The sequence below is a fragment of the Schistocerca gregaria genome, chromosome 2 (assembly GCF_023897955.1).
Source record: "Schistocerca gregaria isolate iqSchGreg1 chromosome 2, iqSchGreg1.2, whole genome shotgun sequence".
In the NCBI taxonomy this organism is placed as follows: domain Eukaryota; kingdom Metazoa; phylum Arthropoda; class Insecta; order Orthoptera; family Acrididae; genus Schistocerca; species Schistocerca gregaria.
The window spans coordinates 923,257,130-923,283,571 of NC_064921.1; the positions used below are offsets into that span (position 1 = coordinate 923,257,130).

A 26,442-nucleotide genomic window follows, 5' to 3' on the forward strand; every position below is an offset into this window, starting at 1 on the left:
CGACTTAATGAACTTAACGACGATCCATCTGCATTGCATTTGCCCTCTTATTGTCACTGCTTTCCAACGCGACCTCAGGGCATACTAGTACAAACAGTACAGTACATTCGCTGGTTCTCCATGTTGTTTCTAAAATGTGTTACGTCAAACATACATGTACACTTTTGTGTTTAAATCGGGTTTTCTTTGTTTTACACCTATCAACACTGTGAAGATAAATTTTTGGAAACGGTTGTCCAATAAAGTAATTATCTGACCACCCTACTCCCGTCCACAACTGTTTGAAATAAACGATATTCTACGATACTCACATTGATTGGATTACATGAACTAGTAGATTAATGTGATAGCACAATAGAATATTGAATAACAAATGTCACATTAACAGATGAAGTCGGTAACGCCTCCGCTGTGTCGCCGACCACCGTGAGCTCGTGCCGCTGTTGACTGAGCCCCCTCTTCCAGCTGGACTGCTGGACGGCACACCTCCAGCGTCACTGTAATCGAGGATCTAAATTCCAAGCGTGTGGTACCGTCGGTCTTCCAGTGAACGGCAGTTTCCAGCACGAAGACGATCAGTGACATGCAGAGGCCGAGCACCAGCAGCGCGAACTCTCCCTGCACGTGCGTCAGCTGCAGCTTCACCGGGCCATCCGGCGCCTGCGCGTACGACCGCATCCCTACTTGGGCGGCGAGCTGCACTCGCGGGACCAGCCACTGGCGAGCCACCTGCGGAAAACATTCGCACAACTCAGAGTCTGCCTACGTATTGCCATTCTGGCAAGTGCATTTCTGGGAATTAAAACTGCGAGGCTAGGAAAGGTCGTGGACAGTGTAGCTGGAAGGAGACATGATTAAATGTATTGTTGATTTGGGGATACATAGGATAATGCAGCTGCCCCTATCGATGTCGTTCTATGCAACCCGCAGTGTTATATCTGCTGTTCACAAAACACGAGTGAGAGTTTCATATTATCTGACCCTTTACGCGCACAGTATAACGCCTACAGTAAAAATGAAGTGGAGCTCTTTGTAGTTATGGTTCAAATGGTTCAAATGGCTCTGAGCACTATGGGACTTAACTTCTGAGGTCATCAGTCCCCTAGAATTAGTACTACTTAAACCTGACCAACCGAAGGACATTTACACACATCCATGCCCGAGCCAGGTTTAGAACCTGCGACCGTAGTGGCCGCGCGCCTAGAACCACTCGGCCACCGCAGCCGGCCGAAATGTAATGAAATTAAATTTTGTACTTGGGCACTTCTTCGCTGGACGCCGTATTTTCGAGTTATTCAAGAAAAACGTACAAAGTGACTTTCAAAAGAAACCCCACTCCATGACTCAGCTCCAGCAATCAGTATTTCTAGTATGTTATCTACGGCACTCAATCCTATCACTAGTCCGCCCCCGGTAGCTGAGTGGTCAGCGTGACAGAAAGTAAATCCTGAGAGCCCAGGTTCGATTCCCGGATTGGTCTCAGATTTTCTCCGCTCCAGGACTGGGTGTTGTGTTGTTCTAATCATTTTCATTTCATCCCCATCGACGAGCAGGTAGCCAAAGTGGCGTCAACTCGAAAGACCAGGCGAATGGTTTACCAGAAGGGAGACCATAGCCACACGATATTTCAATCGTATCACTGTACAAAAAAATTGCGACTGCACATATTATTTCCCAACTTCCACCTTTTTTAGTCTTCAATAACTGGCCGTCTTACACCACCGACTTTGTCGAGGCAGTTAAAAAAGCTAAAATTGTGGTCTGAGTAAGCTTTAACTAGCCCGCCCGGTTTGCCGTGCGGTCTACGCACGGCTCTTCGGACGGGAAGGAGCGCCGGTCCCCGGCACGAATCCGCCCTGCGGATTTGTGTCGATGTCCGGTGAGCCGGTCAGTCTATGGATTGTTTTTAGGTGGTTTTCCATCTGCCTCGGCAAATGCGGGCTGGTTCCCCTTATTCCGCCTCAGCTACACTATGTTGGGGTTGCTGTGCAAACAAGTTCTCCACGTAAGCGTACACCACCAATACTCTACCACGCAAACATAGGGATTACACTCGTCTGGTGTGAGACGTTCCCTGGGGGGTCCATCGGGGGGCCAAACAACAGAATAATGCTGGGTTCGGTGAGGGTGGAGGAGCGATGAAGTGGACTGCGGTAGTCGTCGTGGGGTGGCGGCCCACTGCGGCTGCGGCTGGGACGGAGCCTCTCCGTCGTTTCTAGGTCCCCGGTTTACATAACGTAACATAAACTTTAACTATCAGTTTTGTAAACTTTAATAGAATATAGTAAACAACTACATCGTTACATTAGTCCGGCCTTCTGACTGCGAAAGAACTGTACTTGTAAATAATAAGTCTGGATCGAATGGATCCAGATCCTGGATCCGGATTCTGGATCAACGTAATTAGATTTAGCGGAACGTTTTCAAAAGCCGTTTTTATTTAACTACGGACACTTTTAAATTATCAATTTTAATAAGTAGCTTACTATGCTGGTGGCGTAACATCACATCCAATACAGACCAAAACAGAACGAATATCGGGAACAGTTTGTGCTGTCGAAATTTATGTACCGTGGTAGGAGGGAGCTGCAAGAACAGCATACTAGAAATCCTGGCTGGTGAGAGATGTTTGTGGGGCTGGAGGTGCGACTGAAGGGTACTTTTGTACTTGTTATTGAATAAATCGAAAACCGTGGCCTCTAGCAAAAACGTATCCCATTACAAACCTTAACTCTTGATAGTGCACTCTGGTCTCCTGCTAGAGTGTAAGAACAATGTCATTCGAAATTTCGGAGATTCATGTCCACCATCTTCAGATTAACGCTGCTGCTGAGGCTCAATGAAAATTTATAATGGTGGATAGATGGAGACTACAAAAAATGATAACACCGGGAAAGCCTACGAAGTAAATAAAATTTAAGTACATTACATTTTCCACAAAAATGTCCTCTCCTTTTCTTCTGTAGGACTAATAGTTTGCGTGTAGCGAGCGAGAGGTCGAAAATCTTGCGCATATTTTATGGTGTATTGTTTCTCTTGGGTGGACGTGGATTAAAAAAAAGTAAACTAAATATTACGATAGATTTTATTAATAATCGACAAGTACGCCAAAGAAGAAGAGAGAGAACTACAATGGACTCTTGCGCTTCTATGCATGAGCTATCTTTCCTTTGTCATTCGCTAATCTTATCTGCTTGGATTCGGACCTAAGAGGACGTGCTTGTGTAAAGCCCATCTTGCTGTACCAGCTGATAATGTAAGTTGTATTTAAAACACGAAAAATGTAATAGTTATTTTGTGAAAAGAATTTGTGTATGTGGTCAGTCTATTGTCAATCTGACACCTTTATTGTATTAAGTAGATATGGGCTCCAACAAAGAATTTTCAGTGTTAGGCGCCATCTTAGAAAAATCTTTAACATTTTTCTTTTAGCTCATCTAGGAGACGTGCCGTCGGTGAGGACAATTAACTTTATTTCAGATCCCACGCGACTGGAGGGAGATACTAATAATTTAACCATTTTATTTACAGATTTTCTTTACATAACAAGATAAAATTCCAGGCAGAAAAGATCTGGTCACAGGATTCCAGTTCCATTATAAGATTTCGTTTGTAGATGCTACTATTGTTATCTTATATTGGGGAACCGAGGCGAAACCACGACATTACGTTACGCACTACTGTCGTGTACATCGAACAGACTTTGCAAATATTCTCTGGTGCAAAAAGCACACGACTTCTCACGATCCTAGTGTTGGATAAATAAGAAAAGGACAATTAATTACAGACTATTACGTAACTACCCTGACAACTGAGCTAGTTTACTGTGTGCTTATACACGTCGGGCTAAATTAAACAACATATTACACTGTTAATAATATTCCAACATTATTTCTCTTTTATGCTGAGCCACTGCAGTAATGTGTGTTTCTTTTTTGTATAAGTAATCTTTTTTCTATTAGTAACGGCTCATATTCTATTATATTACATTACACTAATAGTCACAAAACAAATAAAAAATTTATTTTATTACATTACAAAGGCCAGATATAACATTGCGGATGGCATAAAACGATTTCTGTAGTGGCAGCTAAATCACCCTGTCTAGTGTGGCAAACTCGGTATACTGAACTGCAGATACACGCGCTCTAACCGGGCCGCTATCGAGTCAAACTGAGACTGGATAACAGATAAGGGTACTTCATCCCAATACTGCTTCCGTACCAGAGTAGATCACTTGTAATGGCTGAAGAGCAATGGCATTTCAGTCTACTGGTAACCCGTGACTACCTCTGTTCACTGGGTGAGAGATCTTGAGAGTGTACTGGAATGTTCAGTACTCTCAGTATCGAGGTTGATCAGGACGTAACAGGCATCATGATCTCTCCCTATAAATGTCATGAGTCAATGATCACGCGATATTGTTTGTGGTTAAGAGATTTCTGAGACTCCTGCAATTAGCAATAGTCCTATGGATCATGAAGAAACATACAAAACCAATTTACTCAACATTAAAGAATCAATAAATCAAATAAATATTTAACAGTCTGTATAGATAAATATACATACGTCCGTTTCCTTCAAAATCTTGCGTCTCCAAATGTTCTTCAGTGCTAGATAATACCCACTTAAATATAAAACTGCCTGTAAGAATGAATCTGTAAGTGAATTCTGCGCTAAACGTTACCTAAACTCACCCTTTAAACAATTTTTAAATGTAGTGTTCAACCGTATAATGTTACTATGATGTATGACGTACAACTGACCCTAACTACTTTTCTTGGCTTACCTGTGGCAACGCAGACGCGTTATTGCTCGAAGTGATGAACATAAAAATACAGCACAGCAGGATTCCAGCTCAATATCAGGAAGTGTTGCGTAGTGCAATTCAAGGATGTGCGACTATTGTTAGCAGATCATGATTCAGTTTTAACCACTGTGTTTCGCAAAGTACAGGGTGTCCACTCACACAATTAAATTATTAGACAGTGGTGGATACCGAGTTTGCTGATTGAGGTAAAAGGGCTAGCATTCAAAAACCATATTGAAACTCAAATATCCTCCTTTGCAGTTATAACCATTCTTACAAAACTTACTTCTTTTTACAAATATGACTACGTCATGAAATTAATTGTTGAAATGGTAAAGGGGTGATAACTCTAAACCTCTGAGTGCAGTCCATGAGAATAGGTTAATGAGATCTGTCTAATGAAACTATTAACTCGAACCTAGAAAGAGGAATCCCAGTAAAACTATCGGTTTTCCAAACACATCCTAAATTACAGATAAGCAGGCAGTGCTCAGCAATGTGTCCATCACACGACTCACTCACTTCTCACAGAATGCTACTGGCAACAAAATATACAGTGATTGTATTCATAATCTCTGTGGCATAACATATCGGCTGTTGAAGACTACTGTTTGAGAAATGTCCTCCCTACAAATATCAAGTACCACACATTGAATGAAAACATTGAGTCTACATCACATTTTATAATGTTACTAAAAAACGGTCTTGATGACAATTTCTTTTTGATTCATATGACCGGTTTCGGTTCATTCAGAACCATCTTAAGATCTGATATTTCAGTTACAGGAGTAACCCGTCCAAATCCAGCAGTTTTCACATGCTACGTCACATTTTATGTTTTCACATGCCACGTCACATTTTATGTGACGTAGCATGTGAAAACTGCTGGATTTGGACGGGTTACTCCTGTAACTGAAATATCAGATCTGAAGATGGTTCTGAATGAACCGTAATCGGTCATATGAATAAAAAAAAATTGCAATCAAGACGGTTTTTAAGTAACATTATACACTCCTGGAAATTGAAATAAGAACACTGTGAATTCATTCTCCCAGGAAGGGGAAACTTTATTGACACATTCCTGGGGTCAGATACATCACATGATCACACTGACAGAACCACAGGCACATAGACACAGGCAACAGAGCATGCACAATGTCGGCACTAGTACAGTGTATATCCACCTTTCGCAGCAATGCAGGCTGCTATTCTCCCATGGAGACGATCGTAGAGATGGTGGATGTAGTCCTGTGGAACGGCTTGCCATTCCATTTCCACCTGGCGCCTCAGTTGGACCAGCGTTCGTGCTGGACGTGCAGACCGCGTAAGACGACGCTTTATCCAGTCCCAAACATGCTCAATGGGAGACAGATCCGGAGATCTTGCTGGCAAGGATAGTTGACTTACACCTTCTAGAGCACGTTGGGTGGCACGGGATACATGCGGACGTGCATTGTCTTGTTGGAACAGGAAGTTCCCTTGCCGGTCTAGGAATGGTAGAACGATGGGTTCGATGACGGTTTGGATGTACCGTGCACTATTCAGTGTCCCCTCGACGATCACCAGAGGTGTACGGCCAGTGTAGGAGATCGCTCCCCACACCATGATGCTGGGTTTTGGCCTTGTGTGCCTCGGTCGTATGCAGTCCTGATTGTGGCGCTCACCTGCACGGCGCCAAACACGCATACGACCATCATTGGCACCAAGGCAGAAGTGACTCTCATCGCTGAAGACGACAAGTCTCCATTCGTCCCACCATTCACGCCTGCCGCGACACCACTGGAGGCAAACTGCACGATTTTGAGGCGTGAGCGGAAGACGGCATAACGGTGTGCGGGACCGTAGCCCAGCTTCATGGAGACGGTTGCGAATGGTCCTCGCCGATACCCCAGGAGCAACAGTGTTCCTAATTTGCTGGGAAGTGGCGGTGCGGTCCCCTACGGCACTGCGTAAGATCCTACGGTCTTGGAGTGCATTCGTGCGTCGCTGTGGTCCGGTCCCAGGTCGACGGGCACGTGCACCTTCCGCCGACCACAGGCGACAACATCGATGTACTGTGGAGACCTCACGCCCCACGTGTTGAGAAATTCGGCGGTACGTCCACCCGGCCTCCCGCATGCCCACTATACGCCCTCGCTCAAAGTCCGTCAACTGCACATACGGTTTACGTCCACGCTGTCGCAGCATGCTACCAGTGTTAAAGACTGCGATGGAGCTCCGTATGCCACGGCAAACTGGCTGACACTGACGGCGGCGGTGCACAAATGCTGCGCAGCTAGTGCCATTCGACGGCCAACACCGTGGTTCCTGGTGTGTCCGGTGTGCCGTGCGTGTGATCATTGCTTGTACAGCCCTCTCGCATTGTCCGGAGCAAGTATGGTGGCTCTGACACACCGGTGTCAATGTGTTCTTTTTTCCATTTCCAGGAGTGTAAAATCACTGATTGCTGTTGTCCTATAAGACATTATGTCTGTTTTTACATCACATTTCTTCAATATTGAAGATAATCTACAGGTTTTACTCACTGTGAGTGGAGATCGAGATGTGGAAGGTATTGCTGAGGGTGTTGGGTCTAAAATGATGAGAAATATATTTGTGGAAAATGACTGAAACCTGGGATTTAAGTGTTATAATAGGGGTGGGATGACAGCAGGACAAGGAAACAGACTGTTAAGCCTTTATATGTCGTAATTTGGGCACAGGGGTTTGTAGAGTGATGGATCCCAAAAATGAGTTAATTGTCTAGGAGGGAAAAACGATTGAAATTCCTTTGGTGAGTAAATGGAGTGCATGGAGATGAAGGGGCCTGTTAATAGAGGTGCGGCCGCAGGGAGGATTCTCAAGGATGGGAATGTGGGAGGGGGGATTATCGAGACTATTGGGCGTCGAGTCTCACGTTGACAGACGATGTGTAAATGTGATTAACTGGTACAGGAGGTGGGTGTGAATGCATAGGCAGATGGAGAAGACAAGGCCGAATAAACGACGTTCTAGAGTTGTGTGGGATTCGTAGTATTTAGGATGGGGATGACTTCCATGCAAAACTGGCATAGGTAGGATGGGGCAGATGAGGGTTTTGTAGGTTACGTCGAATGTTAAAGACATTAATTCCTATGTACAGCCTGTTAGCAGTTTTAGTCTATTGTAGACCTTTTGCTGTCTGGTGAAATTAGGCTGCTTTCCGATCGGGTCGAAAGTATATTATCTGATCAAAAGTATCAATACACTAATTAGAGAGCATTAATGTGTGGCCTACCAGCCCTTTGCCCTTATGACAGCTTGAATTCTGGTGGGGATACTTTCAGTAAGGTCTCTGAGTGTTTATGGAGGAATGGTAGCTCATTGTTTCTCAAGTGGCGAAATCAGAAATAATATAATGTAGGACACTGGGGTCTGAACAGCTGTCGATCTTGTAACTCATCCCAAATGTGCTCCGTTGGGTTCAAGTTGGGACTCTTGTGGGACAGTCCATTTCAGAATTCTGATTGTGGACAAACCATTGCCTCACAGATGCTGCTTTATGAAAATGTATTCTCATAATGATGCTATCGTAGTCTTCCAAATGTCTCTTTACAGTACACAGAAAATAGTGCTGCAAAATGTGTCCATACCGTTCCACATTCACGTTTAATTAAGAGCAGTAAAGGGACCAAACCCTAAATACGAAAACCATACCAATACCCATACAGTGACTTGTGTACTTAACTGTTGGCTTTACAAATGATGACAGATACCGTTCTACTAGGCATTCGCCAAACTCAGACCTCAGATCCTTTCATCGAGTTCCCACAAGGTATACCTCGATTCCTTACTGCATAACACACTTTTCGAGTCACTCACTGTGCAGTGGTGACGCTCTTTACGCCACCTCAAGAGTCTTGTAACACTGACTGCAGGAATGTGTGACTCAGAAGATGGTGTTCGACCATTGCGCAATTCTTCTTAAAACCCTACACACAGTCATTTTCTAGTTGGACTGCTGGTAGTCATTTGGGACTTTCTAGTGACCTCTTCCGTTGATTTAATACAATTTTTTACAGTCACCCTCCGCAACGCACATGTTAGCCCTGTATTTAGCCATATGTGTAGTTTTTCTCTTAGGAATGGTTGGTTTCTTGAACGATTAAAGACCTCAGTAGTAAAGACGCGCTATAAAAAGGGAGAAAGGGATACTTCGGACCATTTTAGACCTATTTCTATGCCATCAGTGTTTTATAAAGTTATTGAAAAGGCTGTGTATGTAAGGATAATTGATCACTTCATGTCACACTATTTGCTATGAAATATACAGTTCGGCTTTGGAAGTCGTTTAACAACTGAAAATGCTAAATTCTCTTTTCTCTGTGAGGTACTGGATGGATTAAACAACCCCTGGATGGATTAAACCAACCTTAGACATATTTTTTGATTTAAATAAAGTGTTTGATTGTGTTGATCGCAAAATATTGCTCCAGAAAGTGCATCATTATAGAATATGGGGACCAGTTCACAATTGGTTCACCTCTTCTTTTAGCAACAGACAGCAAAGGGTCATTATTCACAATGTTGAGAAGGGCTGTGGTGTGGGGTCTGACTGGGTTACTGTCAAATAGAGGGTGCCCCAGGGATCAGTGCTGGGGCACTCGTGTTCCTTATTTATATAAATGATATTCCCTCTAGTGTTATGGGTAACCCTCAAATATTTCTGTCTGCTGATGATACTAGTTTGGTAGTAAACGATGTTGTGTGCAAAATTGACTCGGTTGCAACTTGTGCAGTGCATGACATACGTTCATGGCTTGTAGAAAATAAACTTAAGTTAAATCACAATAAGACTCAGTTTTTGCGGTTTCTAACAAACAATTCAACAAAACCTGAAGTTTTAATTTCACAGAATGGGCATATGATTAGCGGAACTGAACAGTTCAAATTTCTAAGCGTTCAAATAGGTTGTAAACTGTTGTGGAAAGCCCACGTTGAGGATCTTGTTCAAAGACATAAGGATAACATTTTTACTATTCCAAAGGTATGCGAAGTAAGTGATCACTTGACTCGAAAATCAGTCTACGTAGCTCATTTTCATTCGTTTATGTCTTATGGTATTATATTTTGGGGTAATACTTCTTGTTCTAAAATGATATTTTTGGTTCAGAAACGGGTGGTTTGGGCAATAAGTGGAATAAGTTCAAGAACCTCTTGTGCTCTTGTGGACACGTATTCATGAATCTCAGTATTTTGCCATTGGCCTAACAAAATATGTATACTCCTGTCATTTCTTGTTAACAATACTAGCTTGTTCCGAAGAATAATCAGCTTTCACTCAGTTAATACTCGACTCATATCAAAGTTGCATTAAAATCGGAGTTCCTTAACTCTTGTGCAGAAAGGTGTAGTATACTGCTGCATCCACAAGAATTCAAAAATATTAGCAGCTTTCAAATTGAAACTGAAAAGTTTACTCACGTGTTACTCCTATTCTGTCGAGGAGTCAGCTAAAAAATTAACCTGGCTTGACTTTTTTCGTGTTCATATATATTTTATTTTTATCTGTTATTTTTATATTGCAATTTCGTGTAGTGACACGTTCCATGACGTTGGAGATTTGCTCCTTAGTTACTTCCTGCGGAACGAGACGTCTAAATAAATAAACGCCGGCATTCCCTGTCTGCCAGTAGTTAAGGTCTGTCCGATTGTGCCTTAGCTGTGGTTGTTCCTTCAACTTTCCACCTGAAGATCACATGACGAACAGTCGACTTGGGCAGCTTAAGAAGGGTTGAAATATCTGTGAACGACATGTTACTCAGGTGACGTCCAATGACTATTCCTATTCCACGTGAGAACTAATCGAGTCTCCTGTCAGTGCCATTCTGCTGCTAGTGCCTCTCAATACAATTATTCCTCGTATCCTGTTACCCTGGCAGGTCCACTTGTCGTGATACCTAGTGGCCTATTCCGCATTACGTAGGACGTCCCGCTGCTTTTCATCCGATAGCGTATCTTAGTGTTTTAGGTAGGATGACTAAGTAATATAGATGTACTGGGAATGAATGGTGGGGCTAGCCAGGGGAAGTCCTCACACAGATGTCTCTATAACCTACTACAATTTCATATGCATGCGTGATCAGAATTAGGTTGACCTAAAATGAAATATAAGAGAATTTTATATTATAAAATTACTGACGCAAATTATAAAAACATTTTAAAAAACGATTAAATAACATCGCCACATGAACTCGTATGGTTGGCTTCAGTCAATAGCTTGTACAAGATGTAATTTCAGAGATAAGCAGAGTGTAGAAGAAGTTAGCGACGTTATTGACGAACGCAGAAACACACGTTAGGCATATAATAGCGTAGTGGCATAGCGTTAAGAAGCGACGGCGGCAATTTTTGATATTGCAGAGAATCCAGTGAAGTCATAGTGGACGGGGCGTCGGTTGCAAGTAATATATTGTGAAAGGTACAGTTCGAGGTCATTGAGGGTTCCGATATAGAGAAGGCTATTTACACGTACGGTGAGAACGTACTTAATTCATTAGATAACAAATGTGAAGCTATTACCATTTTCTGTGCCCTTTCAGCGGATGAATCTCATCATTCTGTTCAGTAACATTAGGTTGCCTCCGGCACTGCTGAGCAATAGTACGAGTCTTACCTAACTAACAGTAAACACATGATTTCGTTGCGTGATTCTTGTAGAGTAAGTAATCACTCTTCTTCCTGTGGTGTTCCTTGGGGTTCGATCGGGAGCCTGCAGCATTTCTTGAGTAAATTAATAAATCTCTCGTCTGTTACATTGCAATAAATAGCAAGACAAGTACAGATTTATGAATGTCTAGTAATCAAATTTTCACTAACATTCGTAAGTGCTTTAAAGCTAATCCACTGTCACTACACGTTGAAAACACCCTCTATATGGAATTCAGAGCCTGTAAGGCACTTTCGTCCAGCATGTGTATGACATGTGAAGAGCTCCAGAAAGAAGAGGTTGACAGTATTAAATTTCTGGAATTCGACTTGATAATAAATTCTGTTGGGCATACTACACAATAGCTGAAGCGCCTAAATAAACCTGTATATTTGGAATGAGAATGATGTCAGATGGAGGAATACAAATATAAAAAGTTGTATGCTTTGCTTACTTTCAATCCATTATTTCATATGGGATCACAATCTGGGGGTAACTCGTCAAACCAAGCAAAAGCGTTTAAAGTGCAAAATCATGTAATAAGACTTTTTTGTGGTGTAAATGCAAGAACATCACATACAAAGCTGTTAAAGAAACTGGGTATTATAACCACTGCTTCTCAGTATAGTCTTTCCTTAATGAAATTTGTGGCAAACAGTATGTCTCTATTTCCAACCAATAGCTCCATACGTAACATCAGTAATAGGAACAAGAACAATATACATAATCGCCTAAAATCCCTTTCCTTGGCCCAAATAGGACTCTAATATTCTGGAACATACATTTTCAATAAATTGTCAGAAGCGATTAAAAACTTGGTTTCAAATAAAGGAAAGTACTTTTCGATATGCAACTCATTTTATTTTTCAGATGAATATCTTAACAGGGCTCTTAGACCAGCTTTAAAAAATATATCTTTTAGATAATAACAGGGCTCTTAGACCAGCTTTAGTAAAAATATCTTTTAGATACTAGTTTCTACAGCACTTGGTTACAACACAGAAGATTAGGTGTTTTGTGTATGATGAATTTATTAAAAGTGCATAAATACGTTTCATTGTGACAGTGTACTAATTCTGTAAATATTTGCAGCTCCAGATTACTATATTTATTCACATACTCTGACAATCTGTTGAGAAATGATGAGGAAAGTGCGTATCATATTTAAAGTTTCTATGTTTTTCATGTTATACTTTCTGACGTGTTCGACACCCACGAGAATCATCTCATTTTTTGGTCTGTGCAACGAAAACTAAACGTAATCTAATCTAAGACAATTAGCAATTTTTAATAACTGGAAAATCACCAATGCTTTTTAAAAACAAAACGATGGTCACAGGTATACATTACCTGTTCGAGATCAAAGATCCATATTTCAATACATAACTGTTAACCAAAAAGAATCATCGCTGATATCTGGTACAAGAGAATATTAAGGAAGTGATACCTTTTCATACGAATATTTCTCAGTTTGTAAAAATAATATTCTATCACGATAGAGAAGAAATAATAACGCTAACAGAAATGAAAATACTCGTGTCGAGTAGACCGTTCGCTGGGTGCAAGTCTTTGGATTTGACGCCACGTCGGCGAATTGCGCTTCGATGGGGATAATTAATGATGATTAGGAGAACACAGTCACTGAGCGGAGGAAATCTCCAACCCAGCCGGGAATCGAACCTGAGCCCTTAGAAATGACATTCTGTCGCGCTGACCACTCAGCTACTGGGGCGGACAATCATTATATGAAAATAGAGGAAATGAGTAATGCTAATGAAAACTGCCACTGCAGATATTAACGAAGAACGAGAGAATATAAGTAGTCGTTTACAGAAACCCGCTTTTGAAACACTGAGAAAAAGTTTAGAAGATATAAAGAGGTTACGAAGGAATTAAGAGCAGAATATAATTAAGAAACAGAAATTGCCAAATAGGAGCGTAAAAAAGCACCCATAGCAGTTTGTGCCAAATATGTAAAATATTTCCTGGTAAAATACCAGATATCTGGTCAGTAGCTACTGGTTACTCAATTTTTTAAGAAAGCAGATCGAAAAGTCTACAATAATTATAGAGGAATAAGTGTTTTATAATAGATGCCAAAAATTTAAGTCCAACACTAAGATCAATTGTCGAAACAATTTTAACTAGAAACCAGAATGGTTTTAGATTACGAAGAACAACACTGGATCATATATTCGTAAATAGAAGAACAGCGTCTAATAATGAGGCACACATAGCTTTTTCGACTATGTGAAGTCGTTAGACAGAGCTTAATTTTAAATGAAAATTAAATTCCATGATACTTATTACTGGATATAAGAAGCTGTACTACGAAAATTGTTATAGAAACAGTTCACAAAATAATTAAGAGCTGCATTGTAGTTAACCACGGTGTTAGATAACTTTTGCAGTCTTTCCTCAATTAAATCCAGTTTAAATATAAATGATATGATTACAACGTGGAATTAGGATACAAAAGAACCACAAAGGAACAGAACGAGATGAGGACCATTATACAAAACCATTAATGTATGCTGACTGTCAGATTACAATAGTCACTTCAGAAGAAGAAATACGAAAGTATATTTTGAAATTACAGCCAACTTATAAAAATTATAAGTTCAAACTATCTATGGTAAATATAAAAGTAATGGTATTCCGAGGGGAAAAAAGTGCGATCATAGAATAGTCGTAGAAGACTAATTAATCAACTATTACGTCCTTGTAACTACCTGCTGAGCGACGTTTCTTTGCACTCTGATAAAGTTATAAAGAACAAAACATCAAAGTTATGGGGTGTCTGTAAGACAAATAAAACGGCATTATACACGACATCTAAGGAAATGCTAAAGAAATTTAATAAAATACAAACTGTTCCATTGAGGTTTTATGGGTCTGATCACAGACCGCAAATAACGAAGATATAAATTCGTAGTGACGTCAGAAATACAATCCCTCAGACCAGTTAAAGGATGTAAACTACAAGAAAAATTAAGAAATGAAGATATTATAAATGAGATTAAGAAATTTACGACAACAGATGAAATCCACACATATAAGTAGAAATAGAAGGAACACACAAACAGTATGCAATACGGCAGATATTCTATAAAAATTTGAAACATATACCAAACGGTTAGAGAACGTAAGTCGGCCCAGAGAACTATGGAGCTAAGAAAACTCAAACTGGAGCGCGTTCCTGGATCCAAAGCCATGAATTTAAATGATCATGGTGATGATCATGACAATGATGATCACTTGATTACCGAATATAGAGTACTGTTTAAAGTAAGGCACATAATGTAAATATTTGGCATTAACAATCCGTAGAGGTATGAAGTGGAACAAGGATATAGGCCCAGTTGTAGGTGAAGCAAATGGCAGGCTACGACGGATGGATAGGGCATTGGGAAAATGTAATTTGTTATTTTTTCAACACTTTTAACATCTCCCATATAGGCATTTAGCTTTAATTGCTAAAAACGCTGATTCCAAGACCAATTTAGAATCCAAGATCGTTATTAAATGGCTAATTTTATGTAGAGTGTAACAAAAAGATACGACCAATCTTTCGGAAAACATTCCTCACACATAGAGAAATAAAGTGTGTTACACTGACGTGGGTCTGCCAACACTATACTTATATTCCATAGCTCATTTTCTACTTCCCTTCATAATGACAGCAATCACGGGAAAACACACAGAAACAGAACGTTCCACCACTACATGAAATGTTTTCTTACATTAAAGGTTACAGTACGCTTTTGATTATGTTTGGTTAGAAGATATAGTAATTTGTAACCCTTCGGTTCACCGCCAGCATTTGCTGTTGCTATAGAACTATGGTAATGTTGTCATGTGACTCACTCACTTCATTGCTCGTGTTATAATGTGTTAGTTGCTCATATATTTTGACAAGCAGCTATATTCATTGTTTACATGCTGGTAATTTCATTGCTCTATTAGCACGTATCACTTTAGAGTTCATCACGGATTGTCCAAGCACGTAGCATGAACTGTTGGTTGTGCATCAGAGACTGTGCACACACGTAGACTCAAGCCCTTCGTGTTCACCAATGATTCACCACTGACTTGGTTTCCAGCACAGTTCAATGGAAGTGTACTCAGATGTGGAGTTGGCAGATGCCGATTTGCTGTAGGAATCTGCAGATGGTAATGATCCTAGCGCCACGAGAGGAGTTCGTTGGAAGCAATTGATTGTCTTCTTAGGGAGCATGGGACGTTTGAGCCTACTATTTGCTTCTCGGGCAGGCCATAAAGGACTTGACACATCAATTGGAGAAGGAACTTCTTCGTGCTGTTGGGAGGCGTAAAAGGACATATCAGCTGGAAGAGGAAATTCTTCGGGCAGTTGACGAAAACCATAGTGTCAGCGTAAGACAGTTAGCGGCAACAAGCAGCATTCACCACATGACTGCCCTGAAGAATGATACATAAGAAAAGCATGTATGCGAACCAAGTATAAGGCTTTCAGGCAATACACTTCAGCTGATGTTTCTACACGGCTGCATTTGAGCGAATGGTTCATTCAGTAATGTCAGCCCTCATTTTAGCGTAAATTTACTCTTCACGGATGAGTCTCAGTTTTAACCTGATCAGATTGTAAATGTTCTCATTTAGCACACACGCGCCATCGAGAATCCTCACGAAATTTTGCAATCACATCATCAAGACAGATTTTCTGTCAGCGTTTGGGTCGTCACTATTGGAGGCCGTTTGTTAGAGCCTCATATTCTTCCAACCAGGCTCATCGGAGACAATTTCAAGGGAGGAACCACTCTTTCTCGTAGAAAGACTTCACAACAGAGGCAAAACCTGTACTTCGTGACTGATGGAGATCCTCCTCATTTAAGTAATAATGTTGTTAGGCTTCTAATAACAGATTCCGTTAACGACGGGTAAGAAGAGATAGACCAATTGCTTTGTCTCCACGCCCTCCAACCCTAAAACCACCAGACTTTTATTTGCGAGGGAATTCGAAACCTTCTTCATAAAAAACCCCGATACTCCACGTACAGAGTCTTTGTGTCCGTATTGTGGAATGCTGTGAAACTGTGCGCAATTCTTTAGGGATGCATCACCCCATAGGTGATTAATTGCTTGTGTCATTGCTAACGGAAAGTATTCTAAACATTTCATTTAGGAAATAATTTCATACTGTGCTAAAACGTTCTTTTCCTGTTTGTTTCCCAAGACTAATGTATTGACGAATTGTATAAACATGGAAATAAAGCATTTCTGTAGACTTGTTTATGTAACATATTTTTTCTTCTACGTGATTGAAATGTTTCTTGAAAATTTGACCATCCCTTTTTCTTTTTTCACACTTTGTATAACAGCGGGAGTCGTGTGAATTTATGACTACATAGGACTAACGTGCATTACAATCAAATCAGGACACCTGATGTCATATGTAACTGGACACATGATAACAGCCTGGGGGTAACCACAATTTACAGTGACATGCTAAGAATATAGAGAGACATTACGATGCCTAATACGATGTAGGGAAACCGTTGGCATTCAAAAGACCGCGGATGGTAACCAAATGGGTCCTGCTATGAAAAGAAAGGCATCCCAGACCATCGCTCACGGTTGTCCGCCATAGTATGGCCGACAGTCAGGTTGGTATCCCAACGCTCTCGAGGACCCCTCCGGACATGTACTCGGCCTGGAATTCCATTGACTGGAGTAGAATTGTCTCCAATGATGAGTCCCAGTTCTACCGGATTTCCGATGACCAGTGAAGTTACCTCGAGACGTCCTGGACAGTGGTGAAATACGGATCTCAATGTCCCTAACTTTTCGGCCTGATAACCAGGAGTGCCATTCCTTTTCATAACAAAACCCCTTCGGTTGTCTTCCGTGGCACCCTTAAAGCACAGTGGTATGTCGTGGATATTCGAGGCACCGTTTTATTCTCCTTTAAGGAAAGGCAGCCTGGGCTTACATTTTGGCAAGATAATGTCCGCCTACAAAAGGCGAATGTTTCAAATGCTCGTCTCCGTGCTCACCAAACCCTACCTTAGCCAGAAAGTTCCCCGGATCTCTCCCAAATTAACAACGTTTGTAGCATTATGTGCAGGCACGCCCCCCCCCCCCCCCTTACCAGCTCCAGATATTGACAGTATAACGCGCCAGTTGGGCATAATTCGGCCCGATATCCCTCAGGAGGAAATCCACTATCTCTGTCAATTAACGCGCTCCTCGCATAACGGATATAGATGCACCAACTAATTAATAACTTGCAAGATTTGTAAAGCTCTTTCTACTAAATCAATCAGCCAAGTTTTCTGAAACTGTGATCATTTGTTAGGTTGTACATGTACATCATATCTGTACAAACTCGGATAATTCTACCGTTGTCCATCGCAGCTTATTTTGTCTTAAGACTGCATTTTAGGACAAGATGTACCCATGGCTTCTCAGAGGAAGGTTGCTGATGGAGGAACTGAGCTATGGTCATTACTATGCCTGTAATGAGAGATCTTTGACGAGTACATGCCAGTAAAAGCTACTGTAACTAATGAAATTAATATGTTGACATAAATGAATATTAATTTGGTATGCTCTATAACTTTTAGGCATCAGACATCAACAGAAGCTGGTTTGTAAACACACCTGTCCCTCCCACGTGCTTATTATTCCAGCCTCGAAAAGTCTGTCGATGATATCGTTGAGCTGTTCAAGGTAAGGCCAACCTTTGCGGACCGCAAACACCACGTTCTCCCAGTAGATATCCTCGCGCATTGGTCGTAACCATTTGCTCAGCGCTTCCTCGTCCATGTAGTCACCAATGGCGAAGTACTCTGTGGACAAAGAAGGAATCGCATCACACCAAACTAGCCTTTACACTGGCTATCAGTGTAGTTCTATGATACTATCAAACTTACCTAGCAAGAGAATAAAATTTATTGCAACCTGTTGCATTAAATAATACGAACACGGATGTTAATCTGCAAAATAAATTCGGACGTTTTGTATCTCTGTGAAGGTGCTAAGGTAAATTCACATACCAAATAAGAGAATAATACTGTTTTTGTTAGCTGCGCCTCGAACATTTACAATATACACATACATGGCACATTAGTTTTGTAGGTGACCATGTGCTCATCTCATTGCTGCTATCCGGATTTATGTAACTTGGACGAAAATATGAAAAACTCTAATTATGTATTTATAATCGTTTGTATTACATACTGCAGAAAACTTAGGATCTAAATTTTGTTTGTGATGTGTGATAATGTTTACTGACATCTTCCACCATGCTGTCCATGTCTCTGTCCTGCGAAACAATTACGCTAAGTTCAATTAAGTACCTTATTCTGTCGCCTTACTTTGACTCATTAAGTACAGGGAGACATTAATCAACTATATGAGGAAAAGTAAATTACTTACAAACTACGACGTGCACACACTTTATTCGATATGCAAAGTCAGTACAGGTATACGAATTTAGGTTATGACTTGTTCGATATTCCTGCAGTCATTGTCTGTGATATGGCGCAAACGAAGAGTGAAATTCTGCATGACGCGCTGAAATGTTGGAACATCGATGCTTTCGATGACCTACTAAAAAGCAGTTTTCAGGTCACCAGTGGCTTTGGGGATATTGCTGTACACGTTGCCTTTAATATAGCCCCAGGGAAAGGAGTCACTTATGTTCAGATCAGGAGAATATGCGATCCGATCGAGGTCCATGCCAATGACTTCTAGGTACCCTAGAGCCAGAATGCGGTGCACAAAGTTCTCCAGGACATCGAACACTCTCCTGCTTCGAAATGGTCGAGCTCCGTCTTGCACGAACCACATCTTGTCACTTTGGATGATTGGTATGAAATCATTTCTCGAGACCTTCAGTACCGTTGGGAACAGCCATCAAGGAATATCGCACGTATAATTCCATGGCTGGACATTGCACGCCATACAGTCACCCGTTAAGGGCGAAGAGACTTTTCGATCGCGAAATGCCGAATCTCAGTCCCCCCATGTGCTCCAATTTTCTTATTGACGGACCTATCCTAATGAAAGAGGACTTCGTCGCTAAACCAAACCATGCATGCGCAAACTTATTCCCGCTGGGCCCACGATGCAGTTTGAATGTCCTAATGCAAACAGTTCAGAAATATGACGATTTGATTTCATATAGTTCAATAATTGTCACCCTGTACGTAAATAAAAATTATAGTCACCCGTTTTATGTATCTCGATCAGTGCCTTCTATCTTTTTGTAGTTTACTTGTTACAGTTTTTATTATAGACGTGGTGAGGATCCGCTGCAAATACCTCATTGGCTCAATAACAAATTAAATACATTTCATTTGCATAATCAGTCTATACATCAACTGAAGCATCCCGCTTTGCCATTGGATCTGTGTGTAGTCCGCTGCTGTAATTTCAGATGCCTACATCCACATACCCAAAAACGTACAGAGCTATGTAGTGCACTGCGGGTGCTGCAGCAGGTGACGTGAGAAGTCCAGACAGAGCAAGTTTAACACAAGCACATCAGTGACCGGCTCCCACATGGGTCTTCCTGCCAAGTGTCTGAACTGCATGACGATCAAAACAAAACTACCTCCAATTTCTTTAATATCTGTCGCATTACAGTACGTCCACCTACCCTGTTTTTCACACTGTGGTTCAGACAAGGATATTAGCTCTAACTCTCATCGTCCCAACAAAGAAATCCATAGATTTGTTGAGAAAAAAAGTTAACAAGAGCAATCACTTGGGCAACTGTAAACTCAGCATGTATGGCACGTTTCTTATGTACTACAATGCTAACAGTAAATCTTGCGTGTGACACTCTCAATTCTACCTAGAACTACGACTCTTCATACCAAAACATGTACAAAATAAACCATTAACCTTGTGTGCATCTGTGTATATGCCAGTGCGACACTTTATAAACAAAAAAGAAAAATATTTAATTATTGGAACTCTATCCCAATCGGAGCCAGTGCTCAAAACTGTACAAACTGAGCTTCTGATGCCGGCCGGAGTGGCCGTGCGGTTCCAAGCTCTGCAGCCTGGAGCCGAGCGACCGCTACGGTCGCAGGTTCGAATCCTGCCTCGGGCTTGGATGTGTGTGGTGTCCTTAGGTTAGTTAGGTTTAATTAGTTCTAAGTTCTAGGCGACTTATGACCTCAGGAGTTAAGTCGCATAGTGCTCAGAGCCATTTGAGCCATTTGAGCTTCTGATTAAAAGAATAATCAGAATAATCTACTGAAACCATATCATTTCTCGGCCTCAAATTACCCTTCCAGATTGATCTGAATATCATTTAGCAACGGTTTGCATGTTTCTATCATACACATTTTGCGTTTACACATGCTACAAAGTACTAAAGTGTCATTTCTCTTACGCCACGTAGCAAATGATACAATCTGAATTACATGCACTACGTTTGACGCCAGAGCAGGTTTTGTTCAAATATCAGTAGGCACAGTGCAGCCAACATCACTGCAACTACAGCCAACATCGCTGCGTCACCCTTCCCGCATGCCAGCCGGTTCATCCAGTAGCAAAGAAACAAAAAGTCCTACAAGTCACCTGATTAAAACTCAGGCATGTCACTCATGGGTGATGCTCTATGTAAACATCCTTGTCAGACCAGACTTATACGATTAAGAAGTCATTAGGAGAATGAAACAAATACACTCACAGCTGCTGTGTGGAGAACAGAACATGCTGATACAGATTTTCACCTCTTCTGTGTGACACTTATCTTCACACTGAAAGAACACCGACCATAACCTGCATTCGTTAAAGAATCTCACGTCTAGCAAACGCGTTCGCAAAGCAGAAATTACTCAGAAACCAACACATCAGCTGTCATATCACTGCAACGAATGAAAAGGAAAGGTAAACTTGATCTACATCTGACACTTACACAAAGAAAGAAGTGCATTAAATCCAGAGCCGAATTCACACAACAAAAGAAGTTTGTCAGCTAATCAAAACATTATACACAATAAGTCATTAATACCTATTAGCCAAACAGATACATGCCACCATTTTCAGTCCTGCCGGTGCATCCTTAAAATTGACAAGTTTGTGACTGGGGACGGCATTCAACAGAATAAACTGTTGTTTGTAGCTGATATCTGCTCCTTGCTTGTAAAATATATTCCTAACAAAACTTTGGTGCACAGATTTGGAGTGACGATCATTTCTTCGAGGATAACCTCACTCTTTAATGGCCAGACGTAGCTCTCAGTTGGAGATTTAATTCCGACTCTTCTCCCAGTATAAACAACGCTTCCCTTGTTTCTAATACGATTAAAAAGGATTCGAACACACGTAACACATTACTATCTTTGTCGACGAAGCATTCGATTTCAATACTGTTTGCATCTGGCTCCCTTTTCAATTCTGTCTCTTCAGTCAGATCAATCTTTTTCCGCTAAAGCCACTGTATTTATTCAGATGTCACTGGGAGTCTACGTTTCACTGTCGTCATAGAACTCTTTCTAAATTTTGGCAGAATTTCTCCGAGACTGCACAGCTTTCTGGTTACATTCATTTTTTCCATTACCCATCGCAATGGTACCAACTTTTCTCCATCTCGTCTTGCACTACGTAAACTTTAGGAGCGTAATCACAGTTATACATTTATCCACACCAAGCCAAAAACCAATGTGTGGATCGTTGTCAATAACGTACTGCTCCGTCGTCTATAACGAGGAATCTTTACATTTGTTTGGCAACCGGGAGATTACAGTGTTCAAATGGTTCAAATGGCTCTGAGCACTATGGGACTTAACGTCTAAGGTCATCAGTCCCCTAGAATATAGAAATACTTAAACCTAACCTAAGAACATCACACACATCCATGCCCGAAGTAGGATTAGAACCTGCGACCGTAGAGGTCGCGCGGTTCCAGACTGTAGCACCTAGAACCCCTCGGCCACCCCGGCCGGCGATTACAGTGTTCAAGTCAGCGAATCGACAATAAGATTCTTTGCAACAACCAATTGAACAATGATATTTTCGTCAGCACATTCCACATCCTGTTTATCAGTAGCTAGAACCAGGACTCTAAAACAACCTCTATCTCTGCCATCAGATAAAGGTTTGCTATACCGTCTGTTGTTAAGACCTATCGTGCTGCCAACCCTAGCAAATCATAATCGTGATTAAATAGATAATTGCAATCTACATCCACTAAATTTTCACTTCGCTAATACTTTTTATTGTCTCAATGATCGTTGTCTTCAAACTTCCCGTTATAGCTCGTTGCGTATCACAAACTCGATAGGAAATATCTGTGCCTTCTTCATTCCTTCTAATTGTTTCTGCTACTTTCTTTTTCTCATCACTTCTCTTGTCCTATTCTTTGGAAAGTCTGTCTCCTACTTCATTCTTTTACCGCGGGCGACAGGAAAGTTAGTTTTCTGGTTTCTGCCTACTCATTACCACTATATCAACCATCACCTATATTTCTGCTACTGCCATGGTTCCCGGAATCTGATTGATATTTATACTTATCCCACTGAAATCTCTTCCTATACGAATCCTACATATCCCGCCACCTGCGTCCTCCCCAAATGTTACCATTATTCTTTCGAGAACTGTTTCCGTTGTTACTGTAACATACTGCATTATGCATGCCCTCTGTGGAATCAAGAAATTTGTCCAACGATACTGTAGGGCTATGGACATTCCAGAAAGCGGCACTTTAGAGTAGAAGTCTGTGACACCATTCCGAACGGGTTATATAAATACATTAGTTTCTGCACTTCGGCCTGACAGAACTCGCTCATACATCCACTATAATTGTGATAGCACTGCCCATTTAGAAGACGATTCTGCAATAGCATCGGTTTTCTTATCCCGCAGTACGTATGTAAGACATGCTCCTCGAATTTCTCGTCATCAAAAAAACCTGGAGAGTCCTGATTCGACCATGTTTGTGCGCTGCTACGACGCTGGAGCTCGATGAACTTCATTTGGTTAATTACTGGAGTAGCCTGTCCACTCGTGTAATATAAGGTGCCTAGGATGCTGCTTTCTCGGGCAGCTAAACAACAATTAAAGACAATCATATTAATCGTCCATATTTCGATAAAGTACATTAACAATACTTAACTTGGCGTCTTTACAAAGACTGGTCGTAAACAATTGACGACATGCAGATAATCAATGACCTTCAAGGAATACAATTTCCATGCAAGTATATGGCACTGTTCACAAGTCACTGATCGTCTTCCTGTGCAGCTCTTCTATTGCAGCCGCGGCTATATTTTTTTCTTTATTGTATTTCAGTGCCCCATATGGGGTGGGATGACAGCAGCAGAGGCGCAGCTTTTCAGCCGAGAGACAGACAGTAAGTACAGAACATGGAGACACTTAAAACAACATAAAGGGGGAAAAACGGCAAAACAGACACATAAAAGGGGAAACATAGTGGAAGATAGGGTAAAAAATGGGGTGACTGTAAAAATGGTGATAAAAACCTAAAAACTGTACACAAAAAACCACATAATCTGACGCTTAAAAGAAACACAAGGCGAAGAACGGCCGGAGCATAAAAGTAGCGATGGGCGGCGTAGCACATAACAATCACTGACAGCAACACTACGTACAACTACAGCACACGATTAAAAACTCCACTCTTGACGTCACGGGAGAACAGCACCGAACACAACACTGACGTAGCAGTGATGTGTGGATCGTTGTCAATAACGTACTGCTCTGTCGTCTATAACGAGGAATCTTTACATTTGTTTCGCAACCGGGAGATTACAGTGTTCAAATGGCTCTGAGCACTATGGGACTTAACGTCTAAGGTCATCAGTCCCCTAGAATATAGAACTACTTCAACCTAACTAACCTAAGGACATCACACACATCCATGCCCGAAGCAGGATTAGAACCTGCGACCGTTGCGCCGCAACAATTACAATGTTACTTAATTTAGTTCTTACCGAATTCTTTCTCCATTACCTCTGCCTCCCTCCTTACAGCTGTGTGCAGTTCCGTTCTCATTACTGCCTTGCAGTGTATCACCAGTCCTTCACTTTTGCCTATCCAGATAACAGCACATTTGTCTCGTTTGGTTTGTTCCCACGCTCCGTCGGCACAGCATTTATTCTCTACGTCAAGTCCTTCTCTATCTCGGTTATCCGCTCTACCACCTTCTTTTAAATATGAGTGTCTTGAGTGCTGTATCCCTCTAATACAGACTGGGCTTGCTCGATCTGATCACTGATGTGATTTTCTGCCCACTTCACCCTAGAGAGAGCTCTCTGGTGTATTTTACGATAGAAGCGAGAAAATGTATGAGGCTGATATTATAACTACCACAGTTTTTGCCTTTTGAGGCATCAATATTGTCCCCTTCAAAGCAGTTTCCTTCGGCAGCTATGGACCGGCGGAGTCGTTGTCGGCACTATGGCTAGCACAGCTGAAAGGCTTCGATTGGTAGGGCCTTTAACATGTCGGTCACATCCTTTTGGGAATTCTCCAGGGTCTAAAAATGACGTCCTATTAAACCGTTAATTCAATTTCAAGTACATAAAAAATTCAGAAGGACTCAGATGAGGTGAACAAGGGGCGAGGGGAGGGGGGGGGCTGTGCCACAACAGGAATGCCTTTAAAAGGTGTCTAAAATTCCGTGAAGGAAGTGGCGTTGTTATAATGCAGCAGGCACTTGTCTGAAATGTCCGCTCTCATTCGATTCACCATTTCCATTAGCCTTTTAAGTCCTTGTAAAATATGTGGTTGACAGTTTGTGCTGGATGAACAAATTCTTCATCCACGACAACCCTATTGTATAAAAAACACGTGAGGATCTTTGATTTACTCATCAGGACAGGATAAGTCTCAGTGTGCCGGTCCTCACTTTGTCGCGTTGTCTCAGGATCGTATTCAAAAATTCAGAATCCCGATGACAAGGCTGAACCATTCATGGTCGTTGGAAATACTACGGAGAACGTCAATGCACACGGTCCTTCCCCTCAGTTGTGAGGTTTTCGGGACCATTTGGACCCAAATATTTCGCATGTCCCAAACATCTGTCAAAATGAAATCTACTGTGAAAGAGTTTAATAGGTCACACATCATCCATACTGTTAAACATCTGTCTGATACCACAAGAGCACGCACGCACACTTTCGACGTGTCGTCCGTTTTCGAAAGTGAAGGTCTCCCTGAGCGACGCTGATCTTCAACGTGTTCTCGGCCTTTTATTTGTGCCAGCAAAAAAAGTGTGCTTTTGATAACGAATATTCATCTATAGGCCTGTATCAACTTGTCAATGTTCAAACACAAAGTGATTAAATAACCTTGCTCTAAATTGCGTTCTTCCACTTTCGTAACATACAACAAAGCCCCAGATTCACTAATGGCACTCTAAAAAACCACTTTGTGGCTGTACGAAGCTGAAACTTGGATTGAATATCTGGAAGGGGTGAACACACTGGTCAACACAAGTAGAACAACCCAGCGGCGCCAGATCTCTCGCAATGACACCAGTCAGTCTCATTACTTCTCCCACACATCTGGTATACGTGAGAGAAAACGCCAAGCCTTATTGCCATCTAATTGTTGACATCTTTCAAGTGGTCGGCTCAGGTGGTCGAGCGGTTGTAGGCGCTACAGTCAGGAACCGTGCGACCGCTACGGTCGCAGGTTCGAATCCTGCCTCAGGCATGAATGTGTGTGATGTCCTTAGGTTACTTAGGTTAAAGTAGTTCTAAGATCTATGGGACTGATGACCTTAGAAGTTAAATTCTATAGAGCTCAGAGCAATTTGAACCATTTTTAACCTTTCGAGTCATTGTTTAAGCTGAAGTTATTACAGAGCGATTGTAGAATCTAAAGTCAAGGGTAACGATAAGCTTTTACCAGAACCAAGCTCCAGGTCTTGTAAGTACTATTTCACTTCCAACGTCATCTCTTGCATATTTACACGGATCGGTGTGCTTAAGAGCTGTGT

At 41.5% G+C, this 26,442-nt stretch overlaps 1 protein-coding gene across 1 annotated transcript in view; it reads right to left on the reverse strand.

The window, feature by feature from the left end:
• Positions 1–381: 381 nt before the first annotated feature.
• LOC126336054 (glutamate receptor 1-like) overlaps positions 382–26,442 on the reverse strand; it is an 88,899-nt gene continuing 62,838 nt past the window's right edge. Inside the window, exons 6-7 of the mRNA XM_049999534.1 lie at positions 18,120–18,307; positions 382–729 (exon numbers count right to left, since the gene is read on the reverse strand). Of these exons, the coding sequence (XP_049855491.1) occupies positions 382–729; positions 18,120–18,307 (536 nt within the window). The remainder of the gene's footprint in view (positions 730–18,119; positions 18,308–26,442) is intronic.